The sequence below is a fragment of the Nothoprocta perdicaria genome, unplaced genomic scaffold (assembly GCF_003342845.1).
Source record: "Nothoprocta perdicaria isolate Ctin4 unplaced genomic scaffold, notPer1 scaffold_296, whole genome shotgun sequence".
Taxonomy (NCBI): domain Eukaryota; kingdom Metazoa; phylum Chordata; class Aves; order Tinamiformes; family Tinamidae; genus Nothoprocta; species Nothoprocta perdicaria.
In genome coordinates, this window is record NW_020455528.1 from 224,517 (window position 1) to 236,575 (window position 12,059).

At 55.4% G+C, this 12,059-nt stretch overlaps 1 protein-coding gene across 1 annotated transcript in view; it reads left to right on the forward strand.

Annotated features, from left to right (window-relative positions):
- CEP85L (centrosomal protein 85 like) overlaps nt 1-12,059 on the forward strand; it is an 80,657-nt gene that overhangs the window by 21,327 nt on the left and 47,271 nt on the right. The window contains exon 3 of the mRNA XM_026041853.1: nt 9,218-9,933. Within this exon, the coding sequence (XP_025897638.1) occupies nt 9,218-9,933 (716 nt within the window). The remainder of the gene's footprint in view (nt 1-9,217; nt 9,934-12,059) is intronic.

Consider the following 12,059-nt stretch of genomic DNA (forward strand, 5'->3'; position numbering starts at 1 on the left):
TGCTGCTGCTCTTGTAGGATGAGAGGCTTCCATTGCGAGGTAGGGCGTCCTTCGTGGTGGTGGCTGAGGTTTTGTTGCCGCTGTGGTCAGTAGATGTGTCATTTCTGTTCAGTTAGTGCACTGCACAGGAATTTCTTAACATATGGCAACATTTAGGAGGCTGGACTTGTGTCTCCTGCGTGGCACGGATGAGGTTGGGAGAAGCCATCAAAATCGCTGTGTGTCTGTGTGCGCAATAACCAGCTCATCCTGTGGAGGAGCCGCGAACGAGCTCTGTGCTTTCACAGGAGTCACGGTGACACTGAATACTTTGACTTGGGAAAACTGGGAGAGCCAGCGTAAAACACCGTGCTGTGCGTTGTGTGGCGCCTTCCTAATTTGAGAGATGTGTAGATACGTAGATCAAATCTATCTATATCCTTGCTTTAGGCATGACTTACAGCTAAAAGGGGATTCCTCAGGCAGTCCTTCCGAAGGAGACACACAGGTTATCAGAATAGCTATAAAGGGGCAGCATGCAGGTACCCACAGCAAGGAGCTCCTGCTGCACAGCCGGAGCTGCACCGTGGTGCCAAACCGGGAACGGAGCTGCCGGGGAGATCTGCCTGCCTCCGCTATCCTGGAAAAGTATCCATGACTGTTACTTGGATGACAGCGCGTACGAGGTTTCCCTTTAGCCTCTGTAAGTGTCTTTCACGGCTGCTTTGATAGGACTGTTCTTCCTGTTATGTCTGTATTTTCAAGCGGCTCCTCCTGCTTTGTTTTGGTCCATGTTGTCTTTCGGCACGGGCAGGAATGCCGTGCCGAGCTCCCAACACGGGCTCTGAGCTAAGGCGGGGGTCCCCTTTTCCAACAGCAGCTATCCCAGCAAGGAGAGCCCAGTCCTGCCCCCCAGCCTGTGGGGCTTGCGTGGGGCTGGCTGCACACCCACGGGGATGCGGAGCCCTCGGCTGCGCTGGCGCTGCAGCGGCTCCAGCCACGTCACCTCCTGGTGGAGTCGCCTCTCTTCCTTGCAAAGAGCATGGCAGAGTGAGGGAATGGTAACTGTCTGAGGCGTTTAACACACCAGTGTGGAAAGAAAACGCTGGAAAACAGCCGTGGCTACTGCTGCAGCTTTATTGGGCTAAAAATTGTCATTCAGTATTAAAGCAGTCTCTAGATTACCGTGATGGGACCAGCAGGATGCGTTAGAGGGAAAGGTGCAGGAAAACTCGGGTTATTCCACATCTGTGGGATACATTTTTATTTCATATATGTGCATATATGCATTATATAATCAGTTTTGTAAGGCGGATTTCAGTATTTTTCTCTTATCTCTTTTGCTGCTGTTGTATTTGGAAACATTTCTATCAGTAGGAATGTCAAATGTTTCTGCCTGCTACTGGATGACCCTGAGAATTCCAGGGTGTGGGAGTGTCTGTGTGTTTGATATTGTTTTTCCTATTTAATTCCTTCTTTTTTGTCTTATTTAACTTGGTAAAGTTTATGGCACGTGTGATAGACCAGGGTGTTCAGCGTTGTCCAGCGTAGAGAGTGGTGGTGGGAAACAGGTAGGGCTGGTTGCGAGTGAGAGCTGGCAGGTTATTTTGAGACTTTGCCTCCTGCTCCTGACATGGGAAATGGGAATAGTGGTGCCTAATTGTTAGCACATAAAAAGTGACCTATTTTCAGGATGCAGAGCTCTGCTGAAATCCAATATAAGGTTAATCCTCTGAGCTGGATTCCAGGGGGTGACCTACAGGTGCAGTGTCTGTTGGGGACTTGAGGCGTCTCCATCTCCAAAGAATAGGAGGAGAGAACCTCGTGTGGTAAGTGAACGCAAAGCTTCCCACAAAGCCAGGAATTCAGAAGTCAGGAAATTGAGAAATAGATAGATTTTTGCTCTTTGGAGTATTTATACTATTGATTTCTCTTATTAGTGTACATATTTTTCTTTAAGTAGTTACTTGCACCACAACTGCTGTGTCCCCAGCAGGCCTGTCCCAGCTGGCTGCAGGTCCCACGTTGTTCTGGGATGTTCCCACGTTGTTCTCTTACCCTTGGGGATCTGCTCCGGGAACAGCGGGACTGTCTTTAGGGAGCTGAACTATTGCTGAGGCAGCGGTGCCGTTTGGGGGTATCGGGCACGGTGTGTGCTTCCCCCCGGGGGACGTTGGTGCTCCCAGGTGAGGAGGCACCCCTGAACTGTGGGGAGACCTGCTGTGGGAATGGGGCTGGAGGCCGGTGGGGGGACGGGGACGCATCTGTATCTCACTCACCTTCCACCTAGTGCTGCCTGTTGGGAAGCTGGGAGCTGCTGCCTGTCCCGGGGCTCCCGGGCCCGGGAAGGGGATGCGCTGCCTGGTGGGTGCCGGTGACCCCAGTGCGGCCACTGAGCCTGGCCCTGGCTTGGCGGGAGCAGGGGATAAACTGTCCGGAGCGGAGCCTCCTCCTGAGCACAGGCGGGAGCGCCGGGCTCCCTGCGAGCTGGGAGGGGGCCCGGCCTTCCAGGGCTGCCTGTTGTGAAGGTGCCAGCGCTGCTCCCGGCTGCGCTGTGGCCGCGTGGGGTGTAGTGTGTGAAACGCGGGGCCGGGTGAGCGGGGAGGAGAGGTGGCCACCGTGGAGCGGCTCCTGCGGCGCTGCCAGCGGCTCCGTCGGCACCTGCTCCTCCGTCTCCTCCGGTGGCTTCGCAGAGGCCCTCGGGTGCCCAAGGGCACCGGGGTTGCTAATGTGGGGATTTGGGGAGAGCACCCCAGCTGGAGCCGCAGGAAAGCCGGAAGAGCCGGGCGCTGTTGGGCTGGATGTGTGGGGCGGATGTGTGGCATGTTTGGAAAGTAAGGAGGGTGCAGATACCGTCACGTCCAGAGCATCTTCTTGTCTTCCCTTTAGCCGTGGCTTTTAATGCAGGTTCCCAAGGGGATATCTGCTTTCTGCGTGTGTCAGCTCTGAAGTGCTGCTTGTTGAGGAAACTGGAATTGGAAGCTGCAGACAACCTTCCTGGGAAGGCAAGGGCAGGGGGGAAGAAAAGAGGGGAGAGAAAATCCCCTTGTGACAATATAAGTTTTCGCTTGGTGTTTTGTTTCGGCAAATGCAGTTATTGATTCTGTGACTGCTCTTCTGAAGAGTTGCTTTATCCTCTCATCTCGGGGAGGGAGATGGAGCTCGTTAATCTCAAACTCGCTGTGCTTATTTTTAAGCAACAGTTACACAACTGGCTTCAGATGACCGAAGAAGGAAGATAGAGGTTATGAGATGGAGAGCGGCCGCTCGCTGAGCTGAGCGAGCAGCGGCGCTTTGCGCCCCATCATCCTGCGGGCTCCGTCAGGGAAGGGTGCGGATTGGGAAGTGCCGGCGTGGGAAAGGCTTGGCCGAAGGGCGCTCGGTGCCGCTTGCAGAGATCCCAGCTGCTCCACACTGCGGTGGTGCCGCCCTCCCGGGATGGGGGGGATGTGTGGGGATTAGGAGGCCCAAAGTCTTTTCTGATGAGTCCACATCATCTCTTAAGGCCTAGACCATGCTTGGTTTTCCCGCCTCGTCAGAGGAGGTTGTGTAGTTTAGGCCAGGCTTTGCCTCTCGGCGTGCACCTTTGGCTGGATAAGGAAAGCCGACCTCCTGTTGGCTCGTTATAACTAGCCTGCATCCATGGCTGTTGCTTGCAACTCATTTCCAGTGACTGATAGGGAGCTGTGAACTTGGTCATGGACTTACCTGCTCTTTAGACTCCCTAATGAGTTCCATTGTTCCATAGCAGTGGAACAAAAGGCCGTTGTACTTGGCTGCCTTCACCACTCGCTCTGAACCAACCCGTGTCTCGCCATCGCTCTGTGACAGGGACTCCACTAATTGAAGGTAATGAGGGAAACAAAAGGGAGCCTCAAAGCCGTTGGCTCTGCTGCAGTTCTTCCTCTCTGCTGGCTAATCCTCTCGTGTTTCACCCGCTGCTTTTTGAGCTGCGAGGTGCCCAGTTAAAGCTGTCCCTGTCCTGACACGTGTCTGCCTGCATGCAGCAGCCTCCTTGCTTTGCAGGGCTCATCCCGCTGCTCTCGGATCCGGCCCCTTTGCGTGGGAGCCCTGGGAGCCGGCCCGTGTGGCCGGAGCTGGCCCGGCAGGAGGCAGTTAGTGACCGAGGGCGCCCGAAGCGGCCGCTCCTGGGCTTCCCAGCCGAGTTATTAGCCTGAGACCTGCCGGGCCAGTTGTCATTTGACAGGAATCTCAGAAGGCAGCTCTACTTTCTGCTCCATTTTCTGTCAGGACTTAATATATCCAGTGCTGCTTTCTTTTTTTCCTACTGTGTTGGGTGGGAAGGCCTGTTGTTCCGTTCGTGGGCATCATCTGTTTGCTTGGGTGGCTTTTGTTTCCTTTTTCCCCTTTAGCAGGGCAGATGTGGGGTGTCCCTCGCGCGCTTCATCCCAGCACCGTCCTGGTCCTGCGGGAGGATGCTCACGCTGCCTCTCCTGTCATCCAGCTTCCAGGACTGGAACCAGGGAATTTTGGTTCTTGCAACAGCCACGGGAAATGCAGTGATTGATTCCTATTGCTACAACATGCTCGTATGAACACGCTGTCCCCCTGTGTGGTGCCCTGTGTCCCTTGGGGCTTATCCTTGGGCTGGAACCTCTCACGGGCCTTGCCAAGGCTGCCCTCTCACCGTGCGCGGCGGGAACCTCCAGGTGGGTGCGGGCATCCGGAGGGGCATCCAAGCCCCTCTTGGATGAATCCCGGCTGGGGAGGGCCTGCACGTCCCACTGGAATGTGACTCTGGAGCAGGCTTGTGGCGGAGCACTCCGGCAGCTCCGCGTCCCACTCCTCTGGGAGAGGGGGGGTGGCCTTGGAGCGTGTGTCCTGCCGGAGCAGCCTTGGAGCGCGTGTCCTGCCCGCGCCAGGACGGACAGGGACAGATCTCACCACTGGAGCAAGGCGGCCTCCAGGGGCAGCCAGGTGGGAAGGGAAAGGGAAACAGGGCTCCTTTTCTTCTGCTGGATGACTTGGATGACTGGGTGGCTGAGCAGTTCCTGCCCCTAGCTGTCAGAAAGGAGGTGGTGCCGATGGGGGAGATGTGGCAGGGGCCACTGTCCCTACTGGAGGAACACAGTGAAGGCAGCAGCGAGCAGCCAGGCCCTGAGAGATCAGAAGGGGCCTGTTAGGGGCGGGACATGCTTCTGTCAAAGTGTTTTCTGTGCATGATAGTCCCTGTGTTTGAGAGCCTGCTGGGAAGTTGTTCCCACTTGCTGGAACCTGGTGTTCCCTTGCTGTTTCCTCCCCAGGTCAGGTGCCGGCTGTGTTTACCCCCCTGCACGGCCTCAGCTGTGCCAGCGCTGTTGCCCCTGTGTTTGCTGAGGGTGCTTTACCTGCCCCCGTACGTGAGTGGTTGGGCTGGTTGGCTTGTGGGTCGTGGAGGCCGCTCTGCCCTCTGGTTCCTTCCCACGGCCTCCCTGCAGGATCGGGGTGCTTGGAGCACCCTTGGGCAGTGCTGCGTCCCGCGCCACTGTAGGCGGGCTGGCATGGGAAGGGAAATAGTGACTGCAGCAAAACTGCATGGGAATTGGGGAGAAAAAGAAAAAAAAAAATCCATTTCAGCTGCAGCCTGTTGAGGTCACACTTGCTGTGGTTCTGGTTTCTACCCTTTGTGAATTAAGGCGATTTCTGAAAGACTTTTGTTGAAAATAAGCTTTTAGTCGCAGCTTGGCTTTTTGGGTGTGTGGCACAGAGGAGTATAGGAAATATTGCAGGAATTGGCCACAAATAGCATAAAAGGTTTCGCTTCGATTTTGCTGTCTGCTTGTTGTGCCGAGATCAAATTAAGTTTGGTAACTGAAGGAGTAATTCGGGCTCTCTCGTATATAATTCGTTACATATCTAAGTTTTCTCTTGTGCTCGTAGTGTTTCTGTTTCAGCCTTCTGCAGTGTGTCCTTACGTTTGTTTATTCTTTGGAAGATACTTTTTTTGCAGACATTTCTACCATTCATTAACCTCTTGTATTTTTACTGGGTAAATTTGAAGTAATCTAAAAAGAACTTGCCAAGAGATTGGTGAAGATTTGTGAGTGTGAAAGGGTATTCCAGGGCATCCCCAAAGGCCTTTCCTTCCAGAGGGTAAGTCGGTCTCCCCAGTGCCTCCTGTTAGGAATGGCCGTCAGCGTTTGCAGTTGGGCTTGGGTTGCAAAGAACTGATCTCTTGTGTGAGGAAAGACTGAGTGAGCTGGGCCTGCTGAGCCTGGAGAAGGGAAGCCTTAGAGGAGATCTGGTCAATATGTATAAATACCTGAAGGGTGAATGTAGGGAGGAGATGGCTATACTCTTCTTGGGGGTGGTCGGTGACAGGACAAGGGACAATGGGTGTCTTGAAACAGAGGCAGTTCCATCTCCATGTGAGGAGGAACTTCCTTCCTATGAGGGTGCCAGAGCCCTGGCACAGGCTGCCCAGGGAGGCTGTGGATTCTCCTTCTCTGGAGATCTTCCAAACCCGCCTGGATGCCGCCCTGTGCCCCGTGCTCTGGGTGTCCCTGCTGGAGCAGGGGGTTGGACTAGATGATCCCTAGAGGTCCCTTCCAACCTCAACCATTCTGTGAGTCTGTGACTTACCCAGTTTGCAGCTCGGTTCATAGGAACAAATTGGAACGACTTTTCCAGAGTGGGATAATTTATGTTGGTGGGGGGGCAGTGCAGGGAGAGAAGGTCAGCTGTGTTTCACACTGCTGCCTTTCTCCGTGGTCAGGGCTTTCTAATTATAGGCGGGATGAAATGTCAGGCTTCAAAGCCTTTCCCACAGGGAAGGGTCCCTGTCCCAGCGGCGCTGGAGCACAGGGCCCCACCAGCACACTCGCCGTGACCCTTGTGGCTCCTACCTGGAGGGAGCCTTCGGCACCTCTCCCAGCCGCTCGCCCTGCTGCTGTGTGATAGCACAAGCGCCGGGAATGAGGAGGGAATCGCCGCATCCCGGAGCCCAGGGCTCCCGGCTGGGCAGGGCTTCCCTTCTCCCCTGGCGTCCCTAGTCCAGGGCGCTGAGGAGCGTCACCGCCGCACGACGGGTAAGGGGTTCGGGAGCTGGTCAGAGGTTGGGGTGTCTGGCCTGGAAAGTAGCTCCAGAGATTACACTGGAGATACAGGATAAACACAGCTGGCCCCAGTGGTTTTACTCTATTTTTCTTTAAATGGGAAAATTTAAATGAGTAGGAAGAGTGTAGTAACCCTGTGTTGGAGGATTCCTTTCTTCTTTTCCTTCTTTTCCCTCCAGAATAGAGACTCTGTTAATGTTGGAGACTTAAATTCAAATGAGATTCCTGCGGCTAGGGTTCCAGCAAGGCTACGCGGAGCCTGTCTTAACTTCTGTGCCAGATGTGCCGCGCGTGCGAACTGCTTCCTGGCTGCACAAGGTTGTAACGACGCCCCATGAAAAGCTCTTGGTGTCTGTTTCCACCCACTGGCACCATGCGGTAAAATCTTGCAGCGTGTTTTTAAAGTAACTTTTCTGACTTTTCTTCATGTGGTTTAGGAAGTCTTGGATTAACCATTAAAAGGGAATGCCTGTTGTGTGAGTATTCTAGGAAGCTCCTTTTTTTTCCTTCTATTATTTTTTTTTTTCGGTGCTGGGGTGAAATAACCAGGATATCAGTCACCTTCCCTGCCTGCCCCCCCGCTGCAGTTCTGATTAGCAAGAACAGCCTTGAGCACTGACGGACCTTTGGGACACCCAGGCCAAGTGTAAGGATGGGTGTAAGCGGGAGGGCTTCTCATCCCCGTAGCCCTTGGCTGACCCACGGCCTTTCAGAAGGGGAAGAGGCACTTTTTGAATAAAACCCTCCCGGGCAGGGCTTGCCTGGACGGAGCTTATGCCTGAGAGACGGAGCGTTTGAGAACCTCGCAGTGCTCCCTGGGCTCGTCCTTATTTTCCGTGGGATTTCTGGGGTGAAGCCCTGCCCTGTGAGGGGAGCTGTGGGACGGGGCCGGCTCCATGTGGCTGGGCCCACTGCCCTGGCAGGCAGGAGCGATCCCAATAAGGAGCACTGTGGATTTTCTTATGTGTTCCTATATGTTCCATGAGCACATGGGTGCACGCAGGATTTCTTCTGCCTTTCCCTTGCAGAAATTGGGTCCCCACAGCTGGTGGGCTGGTGCTCATCGCCACCCCATGGACAGCTCCCAGGCTGCGGGTCGGTGCCAGCCGGGTGCAGGTGGGAGCTCTGTGGGGAGCAGCCCCGCTGCCAGGGTTGCCGAGGAGCAGAGCCCAGGCTCAGTGTTGGGGGGAGTTGATGCTTTGAGACGTGGGGGCACCTGGGGGCCAGGAAAGCCTCAGGCAGGACCTGCATCTCCTTAGGGTCCCTGTGCATTCGGCCACGAGTGTCCAGTGAACAGGTGATACAGTCGGTGTGCGGGGAGCTCTTTATTGTCCTGTGGGATGCAATGCCGGCTGGGGAGCAGGCCCAGCAGTATTGGGAGTCGGGGCGTCTTTATTTTGGTGTGTGACCAGAGAAACGCTGCCCTGTGGAGGACGCGGAGCTGCGGGGTGCCGGGGTGGGCACAGCCATGCGGATGAGGCTCCACTTCCCGGTTTCTGGCAGCCCGGGGTGCCCGGTGGCTGTTGCTGGGCACGTGCGAGCGGTCCGCAAGCCCTCACACCTCTCCCTTACCCCCATCATCTTCCTTCTGTATTCACCGTCTCCGTAACTGCTCCGTGCTTAGTATTCCAGCTTGGGACAGGTTTTGGAAGCCAGGCTATGGGCAGTTTCTATGTGGTGCTTGATCAGGGTTGGTTTAAAAACCAAAAGGGAACACAGATGTGTACGGAGCGCTGCTCCCTGCCCCAGCACAGGAAGGCGGCGCCTGCGGAGCCTCTCCTGCCCCTCCATGGCATGAAGGGCGCGTGGGGCACTCGGTTCGCTCTGCACAGCGTGGAAGGTGGTGGCAGAGGGGCTGGGAGCGGATCCCGAGGGAGGGATGGGAGCCCTGCCGTGCAGAGGCTGCTGCGGAGCCGCATGGGGAGCGGGTGGCAGTGCAGCCACGGCCAGAGCCGCTGCTGCTGCGAGCCCTTCCCCTTCCTTCTGTGGAGGTGGGGCCTGAGCAAGCAGAACTTGACCAATTCCTGTTTTATTCTCAGTCCTGAAAGCTACAAGAGCCTTTTTGGTCTTGAAACCTGTTCTTCTGTTTTTGCATTTCATCTCGAGCTGGATGTTCTGTCCCCTGCACAGGGGCGCTCCTCGAAGTTGCGTGTTGTACTTACGTGATAAACCTTTCTTCCCAGATCACTCAACTTCAAGCGGTACCTCCTCGTTCAAGCCCAGCCGGTCCCTGCTTTCCATCCCCACCGCCCATGTGATGCCGTCTAATGCCAGCCCTTCGCTCTCCAAGCACCGGGAAGCCGTCAAGTCGGAAGGCTCAAAATGGAGCACGAGCTTCATGCGCTCGGGAGGAGGCAGGAATCAGAGCATCCTGGACACTTCCCTGGACATGAAGGACGCGAGGCCCGTGCGGAAATGGTCCTCGCTGTCCAAGCTGAGCTCGCCGGGCGCCTGCGGCCAGGACGAGAGCGGCCGGCCGGCGGAGCCGCGGGCCGGCGCGGACAGGGCGCCGAGGAGCAGCGCGCCGGGCTGCCTGCACGACAGCATGGAGCTGCTCCAGCTGGAGGACAGGGACGCGGGCAGGAGGCGAGCCTCCCTGCTCGACTGCAAATACAAATTCGAGTCGTGCAGCAGAGACGACTTGGTGGTGCCCGATTGCTCGAGCAGGAGGCCTGCCTTGGAGCTGAGCTACAGTGCCTTACCCGAGAGCGCGTGCGCCGTGGGGCCGGCGTGCGGCGCCGTGGGGCCGCCGGCGGTGAGCGGGGCGCCGCTGCAGCCCGCGCTCAGGACCCAGCTGTGGCTCAAGGAGCAGCTGCGCGCGGCCGGAGCGCGGCCCGAGCGCGGCGCCGCCGAGGAGCCCTGCGGCCCGGCCCCGTGGCAGCCCCGCGCCGCGCCGCAGGTGAGCGTGCCCTTGCTTTAACTTAAAAAAAATATATATATATATATATGTATGTATTGCAGACAGTTAATGTGGCCAGGCTGCTGCCACTGCTTGCAGGCCTCCCCAAAACCCTGCCCTCGCCCCCGTCTGCCACCTTTGGAATCCCCTCTGTGACTGCAGAGAAGCCCCGTGGTTCGTCGGAGCTCGGGCGATGCAGGGATGCATTGCAGGTCCTGTGGGCCTTGGGGGTGCACGGGGGTGGCCACGTGCTGCCCCAGGGCCCCTGTGGCCGCTCCTGGTGCTGGGTGCCCGTGCGCTGCTGCCGGCGCCTCCCAGCTCCTGCTGGGAAACTGGGAAGGAGGCAAAACCTAGAAAATTGCCTCAGAATGTGGCCCGGGGAGCGTGAGAGGCTTTGGGGAACGTCCGTGGTTTTAAAAAAGTGAATGATAAAGTTAAAGGACCCTCTTTAGAATTTTAGAATTCTTGCTTTCATGGCTGTATTATATCCGCATGGACCACTCAGCCTTCATTCGCAGCCAACAGTTGAGAAACCCTGGATTAGAGGTTATTTTTAGGAAACTTTAGGAAATTTTTAGGAATTTTTTGATATTTGAATTGAAATTGGCCATGAAAGAAAACGTATTACAACCATTAAAAGCTCTTAAAAAGGTTAAATCCTCGCAGAAAATTTCCGCTTCCTTTATAGTCTGAGTTTGGCCAGATTTAGCTTCTGCTTGGTGGCGTCTTTTTTTGTGGGTTTTTTTTTTTTTTCACTTTATTTTTTAATACACTTGGCTTGCTAAATGTGACAGCCTTCTATGTGTCACTTCCATGCCAATTCCAAATAATAATTTTTGAAGTAATAATTTTCCACGCGCAGATAACTGGAAAGCCATTCACCAAGCAGCATGTGCAATACGTTTTTGGGTCTTGTTTGCTTTTTCTTAGCTCCGATGTAAAGTACGTGGCTGGGCCTGCATAAGGGAGAAATAGTTACAGCGTGACAGGGAGTCACACTGATTCCAGCTCTGGAATCTGTAGGTGTTGCACGTTTCGTGCCCCGTGATGCTGTTACCTCAATGTTTTTTGGCCGAGGCTGGATGCTGCTTCAGAGAGATGTGTGAAACTTGGGAAGTTGTGGGGGGTGAAGCAGTAGGAAGAGGGCTCCGGGAGGCTCCGTGTGTGTGTGTCAGCTCTGTGCGGTGCCGCAGGCGTCGCGGGGTGAATCCCTGGGTGCTTCTCCCTACGTCTGTGTCTGTGTGTGGCAATTTCTGTGCAATTTCTTCTCGGCGCATGTCAGGATAAACCAGAGACAGCAGATGGGAATTGCTCAGTGCGTTTTCTTTAATAGGTCTTAGTGCCGCCTCTCTTTATTTAGGGAAGTGCCACCTTGGGTGTGGCCTGGATATGAAGGCTGCCAGAGAGGGAATTTTGAGCCAGTGAGAAATGTAGGCATGCTACAGTAATGTGTATGTCGGAAAAGAGAGCAAAATTTAATTGTATGCAACCTAAATATTTTAAACCAAATGTTGTAGAGCATAAAGTGAAAAAAGGTAAACCTTCAGGTTATTTTCTATATATATTCCGTATATTTTCCAGCTGGTTCTGAGCTGACATTTTTCTTGACGTTTGTGATCCTGGCTGATCAGACAACTAGAAAGGATCAATATGAATGTTTTTCCTATGTCACCTTCTGATGAAACTCTGCTTGTGAGGAAAATGAAAAGGCTGGAAGGGAGCAGTTACTCCCAGGTCCTGGGATGAGCTCGTTTTCCCAGCGAGCCCCAGCCGGGATGCTCTTGCTGGGAAATCGGGAGCCTGGCAAGGGGCTGTGTGCAGTGCGGTGGGAGCGAGGGCTCCGCCGGCACCAAGAGCTTCCAGGCGCCGGCAGCGCCTCCGGGGCCGCACCAAGGAGGAGACTGGGCGGCTCACAGGGAAGTGCCGCCGTGTCCCGGGAAGGGAGCCCCTTGGATGCGATGTCTGGGGAGATCCACGTTAGAGCCATGAGCTTCGTTGCCGGCGGCCGCAGGGAAGCGGCCGGAGCTGCGTGCGGAGCCGGTGCCCGCGGCGCCTCCGCCTGTGTCCAGCTGTTGGGTTGTGGCCGCTGCTTCCTGACGTGAGGAGACTTGTGTGTACGGAAGAGC